The sequence below is a fragment of the Hirundo rustica genome, chromosome 24 (genome assembly GCF_015227805.2).
Source record: "Hirundo rustica isolate bHirRus1 chromosome 24, bHirRus1.pri.v3, whole genome shotgun sequence".
Lineage (NCBI taxonomy): Eukaryota > Metazoa > Chordata > Aves > Passeriformes > Hirundinidae > Hirundo > Hirundo rustica.
The window spans coordinates 3,739,203-3,748,831 of record NC_053473.1 but is presented as its reverse complement, the minus strand read 5'-3'; the positions used below and the strand labels follow the sequence as shown (position 1 = coordinate 3,748,831).

Sequence of the window (9,629 nt, the reverse complement as noted above, 5' to 3'; positions counted from 1 at the left end):
CAAGAAAGCAGCAACAAGATGATGAGATTTGTTTGTCAGGTTGGCAACAGCAAATGCATCCTCAGCAGAGGCCAGGGAGCCCATTAAAAGAGCAAACTCAGCTGTGCTGGGAAGTGTGAACGTGCTAAGCTGAGCCTCCTCTCTGCTCCACTGCCAGCTCATGATGTGGAGAGGGGTCTAATGTAAATAAAAAATTCCAATTTGCTCCTATCACACGGATCCTGTGAGCTCACAGCTCTCACTGCAGAAGCTCTGCCTGGACAAGCAGATGCGTGCTGGCTGAGCTGATGCAAACCTGAGAATTACATGAGCTCACCTTGTTCTGGAGAAAAGAGAAAAATCTGCCCAAACCCATCCTTTCAACTTGTGATTCGGTCCATCAGGGGAATTACACCAGGCCCAGCAGCCTCATTGCACAATCTTTGGAGGGGGAGACGTGGGATTGGTGTTGGACAACTGGAGAATGGGAGAAAAACTGTGATTCCTCCTCAGAAGGAGGTTGGCAGCATCAAAGCTCAGCAGGATCAGGAGCCTATTCTTTGTGGAGAAAAATCCACGACCCCTTTCCCTTCCTCCCCGTGGGAGAATCCCTGCCTTCCCTGGAAGGCATTTGGACCCCACGGGGAAAGCAGCAGGAGCAGACGTGTCAGACCCTGTGTCGCCATGGGCAATCTTTGTTCCCATCCCCTGCCCACAGTGCCAATGCTGAATTTGACAGTGGATTTTCTATTTTTGCGGCCCTTTCGTCATCCCCGTGGCTCTGGGAGCACCAAGCGGTGCCGAGGCTGCAGATGGGCTCGGCAAAAAGCGTTTCTTGGCTGGAAACAGCCGGAGCTGGCTGTGGGAAGCTGGGACAGCACGGAGGGCCAGCCTCCACCTTCCCTGCGAGCCCAGAAGCTGCCTCAGAGCTGCTGGCAGCGGCTCCGATGCCAGAGGAGCAGACGCGACGCGCCGGCTGCTCTGCTTCTGGCAGCCCGGGGACAGGGCTGGTGTGAGCAGAGCCCTGGGAATGGATCCGTGCCGGAGCAGGGAATGGCTGCACCCCAAACCCCGCAGCTGAACCCTTCCACCGCTGACTGATGGGCTGCTGAAACCCCACGTCCCCACCCGCCTCCTCGTCCGTGGCTTTGGGTGACAGCCCTGCACATGGCACCCGAGAAGTGTCAGGGCTTTCTTGGGAGCCGACTGTGCCCATTTGTCACCCTGTCACTCACAGCCACGGCACAGGTGTGACCCAAGAGCCCTCACCCGCCTGCCCATCCTGGGCCTGCTCAGTACCTTAGGAAGTCAGAGGTGACTCCATTCCCTTCCCTTCTCTTTCCCTGCCTCTTTCCCTCAGCTGTTGGGCTGCTCATCCCACCATGAGATTTTTCTTTGGTTTCTGGAGCAGCAGATTCTTCCTGCCTGCCTGCAGGTGTGGCCTGGGTGCTGCTGGCTGCTAAAGCACCTTCCAGGGCAGGAGAAGCTGTCCTGAAACCTAGAGACCGCTTCTTTCTTACCCAGAGCCAGAGCTCTGCCAGCCTGGAGGGGGCTGATTGGGGTCCCTCCATCTCTTTCCAGTGGAAACATTTCTGCTTCTCCTGCTCAGGCCCCTGAGAATGGAAGGAATTTACTCCCAAAAGTTGAAGGTGTACTTTGGTGCCTGTTTTGACACCACAGTTGCTGCTGCAGGACAGGACAGGGGTTTCTGTGGTCTCTGTCACAACCAACCATTTCATCCTGAGCTCATTTTTAATGGGGACAACTGGGAAGAGCCGCTGGCAGAATCCATGGCCGGGGTCAAAGCTGGCCCTTGCTGATGCAGCTTGTCTGGGTCCAAGGCTGAGAGCAGGGTCCCACTGGTGGATCTCCCTCTGGAATTTTCCACAACGTCAGCCCCACCATCACCCCAGTGGGAAAGGGTCCAGGAAGCAAATCCAAGAGGCTCATCTTCACTTTTCTTTCTCTCTTTCCATCACTGGAAAACTTTCCTTCCTACATGGCAGAGGGGAGGTGTTAGCCTGGAAAACGATGGGAGTGGAGGAGCTGGGAAAAGGGCACAGTAGAGGGACAGCTCTGACCCGCAGTGGAGCTTATGGAGGGGGTTTGGGAGCAATTTGCCCCTCGAGGGGAATTCTCCTTGGTTTTCATGCAGCAAAATCAAACCTGGAGTAAAGGTTTGTGTGTCTGTGATGTAAAAGACAAGAGGTGCCCTCTGAAGCGAACAAGGCTCTGACCTTGCTGCACACTGGTGTAAATGTGGCACAGCTCCTCCTGTGATTCCCATGCCAGCTCTTCCATGGATATCACCCCTCTGCAGATGGAGCTCCTGCAGCCCAGACTGCTCTCACTCCCAGCCTAATGGAATGTGTTATTTCCCATCTCTCTCCCACTCAGAGTCATTACAGAGCTTCCACAGCTCACACTGCCTCAGCAATACTGGGAGCTTCCTGGAGCTGATCAGTCCCTGGACAAGGAGTGTGCCTTTGGATCAAACATTAGAGCTGTAATCCACTGCACGCTGCCTGTTCCATTATCCCTTGGGAGCTTTCTCCTCTCCCGAAGGCTGCTTACGGCAGAGTGCTCTGAGGGGTGTTGTTCCAGCACAAACAGAGCTCTTGGAATGAGCTCAGTGAGAACAGAACTCCTGTTAGGTTGGGAGGATAAAATTGGATTGAAATTGGATATATTCACGTACATGCCATTGATCTCATCCATCCGTACTTTACATATGTTGGATTTCCTGCTGCCAGCAGAGAGGAGTAGCTCTCAGATAAGCCAAAGGTATGGAAATGGAAAGCAGGATGTTCAAGTGGAATTAGGATTTCACCTTGGGGTGTGTTTGAGAGGCAGGAGAAAGGGCAGAGCTCGGTGCCGTTCCCTCACACCGTGCCTGGCACAGCTGTTCCTCACCAGGCTGATAGGAGGGGTTTGGGCACAGGGGCTGCCCATCAGTGCTCCTGTGCTCTCCAGCAGCATGGGAATGTGCCAGAGCACCCTCCTGGAGCAGGGACATGGGTTAGGGACACCCAGGTCCCCCCTCATGTCACCAATTTGCCTCAGTTTCCCTCATTGCCAAAAGGGAGGGCTAAGACTCAATACTCCTCAAAGATTGATTCTTCGGACTTTGCCACGCACTTTCACAGAATGCCAGAATCCTTGAGGTTGGAAAACCCCTCTGGGATCATCAAGTCCAACCTGTGCCCAATCCCCACCTTGCCAGCAGCCCGGAGCACCGAGTGCCACATCCAGGCCTTCCCTGGACACTTCCAGGCTTGGACACTCCAAATCTCCCTGGGCTCTTCCAAGGCCTGAGCGCCCTTTTCATGAGGAAATTCCTGCTGATGCACAGCCTGAGGCCGTTCCCTCTCCTCCTGTCCCTGTTCCCTGGGAGGAGATCCCAAATCCCACCCCCAGCTGTCCCCTCCTGTCAGGAGTTGTAAAGAGCCAGAAATTCCCCCTGAGCCTCCTTTTCTCCAGGCTGAGCCCCTTCCCAGCTCCCTCAGCTCCTCACAGGACTCTCCAGAGCAGTGCTCAGGGAAACAGGGATGTTCTCCAGAATCTGGAGCCTTCCCTCTCTCTTCTTTCCCACATTGTGCACCCCCCATCTGTTTGAGAAGCTCACAGGACAGAAGACAAAAATCCTCCTTTTAATTGTGCTGCACATTTATTATCTCACCTCAGATTTTGTTAATCTCTCTCACAGATTTCATTTACATAAGTGGAGTCTTTCAGCTTGAGCAGCTCCAACGCTTTCTCTTCTGATCCCGCAGATATCAGTCAGCTAAACAGAAAAGAGAGAAAACCACAACTGTCCTTAAATCTGGCATTCAGTCTTTCCAGAGCTTTGTGTGTTGTTTCCTCCTCCTCAGCTCCCCAGCTGAAAGCTCAGAGGCAAACTGGGATCAGCCCAGGCGGATCAGAGCAATCCCACAGGGAGAGGGACGCCCTTTCCTGGGCTTAAACATCCCAGAAAAAGCAAAGGCACAGGGACAGCTCCACCCCGCCATCCCTCAACCTGCAGGCAGGAAGAGCTGCACAACAGCCTGCCCCTGGATATCTGCTGCTGCAATTCCCCCACACGATTTCCCAAAGGAAAAGGGGGATTTGCAGCAAATTGGAGTGTAATTAAGTGTCAGTGTTAAGCCCCCGTGCAGGCAGCGAGGTGTTCCAAGCTGGCTGCACGTGCTGAGCTGCCTCGAAGGTACAGCTGCTGTTACAAGCTCTGCTGGAAATTGTTCCCTGGAGACTGAGGACTTTTTGGGAGGAGGAGGAGCAGGGAAGTGGCAAACAGAGCTGCTGGGAAGGGTTTTGCTGCTGCTGCCAGTCAATATCAGCTCTGGGGCGCAGGCAGCACCTTATGAAGGAATAACGTTCCCAGAAGGTGCACATGGGAGTGGTTGGGACCTGAGGGCTCCACAAAGTGAGCAAACATGACACAAAAACCCTTCTGGGGAGTATAAATATATCTGTGCTGATGAGCTAGTGAGAAGAAGGAAAGGCAGAATTCCCAAGGCAGAAATCAACCCTCTGACAGTACCGTCTGGGGTGTCCTGTAACAGCTCTGCCAGCAGTTTCTCCAGGACATCTTGGTATTTTTCCAGCTGCCTTGGGGTGAGCCAAGCTCTGACAGGAAGGGCCTGCTGTGAAGGAAGCCAGAGAGATCAGAACAAAAAGCTGAGGGGAGCACAGGGAGGGAGGCTGGGGTGCTTTGACCCCACTTTGGTTGAGTTGGAGGGTTTATGTCAGTTTTGGAGAGAAGAGGGAGATCCTCATATAGGGAAAAGCAACATTTTGAAGGCAACACACTCTCGAGTTGTTCAGAGTGCTGTTGCATAACCCATGGGCTGAAAATCCAGATAAAGGCATCTCCTGGCAGCAGGGACTACAAAGAAAATAATTTCCAAACCTTCTAATCCTCCACTGTGTGGCACATCGACCCTTCCAGCCTGAGCCTGCAGAGCTCCTGCCCAGCAACAGCTGAGGACGAGCTGTGGTCCTGCTCCAGCCTGCTGGACTTGGAGCCAGCTGTGCCCGAAGCAAAGAGCTCTGTTCTGGTGCTGGCCAGCCGTGGGGATGTGCTGGGCATTTCACACTTTGAACTGCGCCTTTTTGCTGTTTAAATCCTGTTACCGAATGTTGGTGCATCACCGGTGCGGGAGGAGTTGCACATTAAGCTGCGCCTTGGTCAAATTCCAGCCTGGCTGGTCCTGCTGCCTGTCCCATTGGGTCTGTCCCTGTTTGGGGGGACCTGAACCCTCCTTTTGCTGGCAGAGAACAGCTGAGCTCCCTGCAGGAGCAGCTGCCCACACAGGGAAAAAATTCCATGTGCTCAAGTGGAAAAGCACAATTTTCAGACTTGTCTCGCCAGGTAAATCTGCCTTTGAGGGCTTAGCCTGGCACTTCAATCCCTAAAATTGCCCATTTTCCGCTCTGTATACAGAGTTTGGGCCCAAGTTTTTAAATAGGGCCTCGCCAGTGCAGAAAACTGTGGGGTCAGAGGTGACACCGAGCAGGAGCTGGAGCAGAACTGGGAGTTCCTGCCTTGCACCTGGCTGGGCTTCACCGCCTGGCAAAGAGACCTGGAGCTGTCCCCATCTTCCTCAGGGAGAAGCAGTTGGGTCTCAGAGTGACCTGGCTGCTGAACGACCAAGCTCATTTGTGGGGTGGAGCTAAAAGTTCTCTCTGATGTAAGCAGGCAGGCTGGCAGAGGACATCCCTTGGACTCCTTGTCCCCTGCACGTCCTTGTGGGCTTCTCAGAGTCAAATGGCTCCACATACCTGGAGGGTCTTGGCTGTGCTGACATCCACACCGGATTGCTCAGAGAAACCTTCCTCCTCCAGCTGCTGCAGCGAGCTCAGGGATTTCTTCTGCCCTGCCTTGTTCCTCTCCTTTTCCTGCAGCTTCGGGGCAGAGAGCAGAGGGAGCAGTTGGTGATGCTGAGATCAGCAGCGAACCCACTCTGCGCTGTCCCGACAGCCAGGAATCCTCAGTGCTGGGCACAGAACCAGCGGGATGGGGGAATCCTCCTGGGAAGGGCCCTTCAGCTGTGGCCTGAGTGGCCTTTGGGGACTGGGGGCAAGGTCAGGTTACTACGGGGTAGGGTGTGAAGGTCTGCAGTAAACAAGACCCACGTGTGGTGGAGGAACCCTGTCAGCAGGACATGGGAGCTGACAGCTCTGGGACCTCACCCAGCTGTCCCGGAGAGCCTGGCCTGGGTCTGTTCTGGGTCACTGCAAGGAAATTGAACCGAGCCCTGCGCCTGCAGAGCCCTCTGCAAAGCCCCGTGCGGAGCTCACGTTTTCCCAGCCTTTCTGCAGCTCTGCCATGTCAGCCCCCTCCCATTTATGGAGCTGAAGTTGCCTTCAGGACCCTCTGGGAAAAGCCAGAGGTGCTTTGGAATATGACAGACACAGAGAACACGTCAAACGTGGCACGGGCTGTGCTCAGTGTCCAGCGTGTGAGCACAGGAGGAGCAGGGACAGCCCTTGGGGGACAGATTTCCCCTTTGTTCATCCAGAAAACCCCCAGTCCCTGACAGACACGGAGCTACGAGGGCTGGGGGGTACAAACACAGCCCATGTGGGTCCCCATCCTCCTCTAGGACACTGAAGGATGCCTGTGCTCCCCACAAAAAACAATTGCTATCCAGGGATAGGTGTTGGAAATGGGATTTCTCCCGGTATCCAGGGGCTCGGCAGTGCGGGGGAAGCTCACTGGGGCTGTGTTTCAGAAGCTGCCGTCTCTGAGCCTGCCTGACACCTTTCAACGGTATTTGTTTCACTTCAAAAGGAAAAACGTTCTCTCGGCACGTCCCAGAGGTGACAACCAGCCGGGGGATGGTTAATTATTTGTTACAACAAAAGAGCCATCACTGAGCTGATGGGGGGCTGCAGCTGCTCTGGAAGAATTCCAGCACCGAGGGAAGGGAAAGGACCCGCAGGGGCTGCAGGTGACACCCCCAGAGGTGTGGCAGAGCTTTGGCAGAGGGGTCCAGGCCCTTCCTTTCTATCCCACACCTTAAAAATTCCCTCTGCTTTCCCCCCAAAGCCGTGGATTTTGGGAGAAGGGTATCACGGTGTCTCCTGTTGATGGTGTGCACTGACAGTTTGGGGGATGAGGGTTGGAGAAACCTTTTAAAGGTTTATTCATTCCGGAGGGGTTACCTGCATTTTCTGGAAGTCGCTCTGGGTGAAAAAGGGCATGAAGGCTTGGGTCTGCTCAGCCAGCACGGACAGCAGGGACACCAGCAGCAAACCGGCCACCACCTTCCTCGAAACCATCCTGAGAGCCTGGACAACACGGGAAAGGAGACACCAGGGGCAGGAGTGGAGAGGGGTGTTTGTCAAGAAACACCTTTGGCTCTGCACCAGCTGCAGCCCAGCTCAGCCTCAGCCCATCCGAGGGATATTTACTCTCCCAGTTGCTCCTGAGCTGAGAATAGAAGTGCCTTGACTGACAATTCTCTTCTCAAAGCTGTTTGTGTAAACAGATTTGTTTTTGAGCAACACCTCCAGAGATTTCAAGCCCAGCCCTTCAGGATTGCTCAAGCCTCCCTGAGTTCCCGAGCCTCAGCCCTGCAGCTGTGTTGGTTTAATACCTGAACACATCCAGAGCAAACCCATCAATCCCAGTGCCAACACAGGCGACAGAGATGCTGCAAAGAGAGAAACCTTCACACAGCTGTTCTGTTAATTTTTGTTTTGATTTTCCTCACCACTGGAAACCTTCCTGGGTGGACTGGATCTTTTAAGAAGCCTCGTTGAGTCCAAGGGAGATGGGAAAGGCATTTTCCAGCCTGGCTTTGTCTGAGCCTGGATAAAGGGCTTTAAAAACCACCTCTGAAGTGATCTAACTGTGACTTCACGTCAGGAAAGGACTTATGTAAACATTGAATGTTCTCTTTAAATATTAAAATATTCTCTCTGGACAGACTTAATGAAGTCAGGTCCTACAGCTTAACTTCACTACCTGATTGGAGCCTGATCCTTAATTAGTTTCAGCAACCTCTTGGTTTGGACTTTATTGAGAAGACATTGTTAGGTCAGATTTGACTCCTGAATTAGATTTCCCATAAATATCAGCTGGTATTGAACGGAGGGCCGGTGGAAGTTAATAAATATTCCCTTTCCATAGCACCTGTCAGTCACATCCTCTCCTCTCCTCTCCCTCTCCTGGGCACCGCTCGGGGCAGCACCGGTGCCACCCCCCCTGCCCACCCAGACTGGGCCACCAGAGCCACCTCCAGCCCTGGGACATCCCAGGGTGTCCCTGCCCTGTTTCCTGCAGTGTTCCAGGCAGGAATTCGCAGCCTCTCTCCTTGCAATGCAACCTCAGCAGCATCAATCTTTGGCGCTTTTTCATTTGTTCTATCACTGCAGTAAATATATAAATAAAGGAAATACTGCTGAATACAAAGAAAATAAACCCAGTTGCCTCCTTCGTCTCTTCTTGGCTAATCCCTTTGGGAATTGATTCTCTCCCTCTTCTCCCAGAATAACACCCACACGAACTTCGCTCAGAAATATCCCTGCTGAAAGCCCTCCCCTGCTTGGCAGGCAGGGCCCGTATGCCAGCCCTGAGATCTCCAGCTCAGCACCTGTCCAGGCAGACAGGACTTGGATTTGCTCCTTTGGGAAAAGAAAAAAGCAGGAGAGTCCCGAGTTCCGCATCGGCACTGCGGGCACACGGGGCTGGGACAGCGGTGCCAGCTCTGCTCAACCCCAAAACCAGCCAGGGGCCAGTGTGGGGACAGCAGGGGTGGGCAGCTGGCACAGGGACAGGACAGCACGTTCACCTGCCGAGCTGTCTCCTGAAAAATCCAAGCATTCCTGTCACTAGGACCTGTCTGAGGGTCCTTTCCTGCCTGCTCAGAGCAGCTCCCCGAGCACAGAGGGCACCAGGGCTCCCCACAGCTCTGCGGCAGTGCCCGGTGTCTGCCGGGTGCCCACGGGAGGCAGGAGCTGCTGGGATCAGTGTTCCCGAGATGGGGATGAAGGAAAAGCACCTTCCTCCTTGCTTCAGCATCGATTTTGTTCCCTCCTCCTCCTCTGAGCTGGCTCCGCTGTGGCCAAGAGGTGCCAGGACCTACCTGGGAGTGCAGCCACGGGACCCTGGAGATCGGAGCTCTTCTCCCTGCTGTCCCACCTGGATGCTCCTGCTGGTTCCTCTCCCTTTATAAACCCATCCAGGCACTGCAGTCACTCACCTGTGACCCTGTCCAGCTGCCTGGCCTGCATGGAAACAGCTTTCCCAGGCAGGGAATGTTGATATTTGCGCTGGAGTTTTCCGAGTTTCTCGTTTCCAGGCAGATCTGCTTTGCTCCCTCCCCAGGCTCTTTGGCTGTTCCCAACTGCTGCTGCCTCAGTTTCCCCATCTCTGAGACAGAAAATTCCCCTCCCTCCCCTAAAATAGAGAAATTCCTCTCTCTTGGCTTGTGTTTTTACATCCTGAGCCTGCCGGACAAGGTTTTTATGATGTGAATGTCCCAGCACTGAAATGACACCTGTGTCAATTCCATTTCTACGGTAATTGCAGATCACAATAATATCAAAATTGCCACTCTGAGTCTTCAGGTGGCCTCTTCTCCCATCCTCAGTGAGCCTGGCACGCTGATCCCACTTGGGAACACAAACCCTGCACTGTCATC

At 53.9% G+C, this 9,629-nt stretch overlaps 1 protein-coding gene across 3 annotated transcripts; it reads right to left on the bottom strand.

Annotated features, from left to right (window-relative positions):
- Positions 1-1,929: 1,929 nt before the first annotated feature.
- On the bottom strand, positions 1,930-9,111 carry LOC120762897 (promotilin-like). Of its 3 annotated transcripts, none has more exons than XR_005703991.2 (5): positions 7,147-7,277; positions 5,761-5,883; positions 4,520-4,622; positions 3,659-3,763; positions 1,930-1,974 (listed from the first exon to the last, which is right to left on the bottom strand). XR_005703991.2 is itself a non-coding variant. In XM_040085762.2 (5 exons), exons 2-5 carry the CDS (start codon positions 7,261-7,263, stop codon positions 3,756-3,758), a joined length of 351 nt encoding a protein of 116 aa, XP_039941696.1. In that variant the 5' UTR covers positions 7,264-7,272; positions 9,072-9,111; the 3' UTR covers positions 3,625-3,755. The 3 variants fall into 3 exon arrangements, 2 of the variants coding, with proteins under 2 accessions (XP_039941696.1, XP_039941698.1); XM_040085762.2 differs by lacking the exon at positions 1,930-1,974 and adding an exon at positions 9,072-9,111 and having other exon boundaries at positions 3,625-3,763; positions 7,147-7,272; XM_040085764.1 differs by lacking the exon at positions 1,930-1,974 and having other exon boundaries at positions 3,625-3,763; positions 4,520-4,619.
- Between the last annotated feature and the right edge of the window lie 518 nt (positions 9,112-9,629).

Excerpts from the sequence above, each read along its gene's own strand:
- LOC120762897 (XM_040085762.2), bottom strand. The coding sequence starts at position 7,263 with ATGGTTTCGAGGAAGGTGGTGGCCGGTTTGCTGCTGGTGTCCCTGCTG. Across the intron at positions 5,884-7,146 it reads GCGACTTCCAGAAAATGCAG|CTGCAGGAAAAGGAGAGGAA; the intron begins GTAACCCCTCCG and ends TCTGCCCCGAAG. Across the intron at positions 4,623-5,760 it reads GCACAGCCAAGACCCTCCAG|CAGGCCCTTCCTGTCAGAGC; the intron begins GTATGTGGAGCC and ends CTTCCTTCACAG.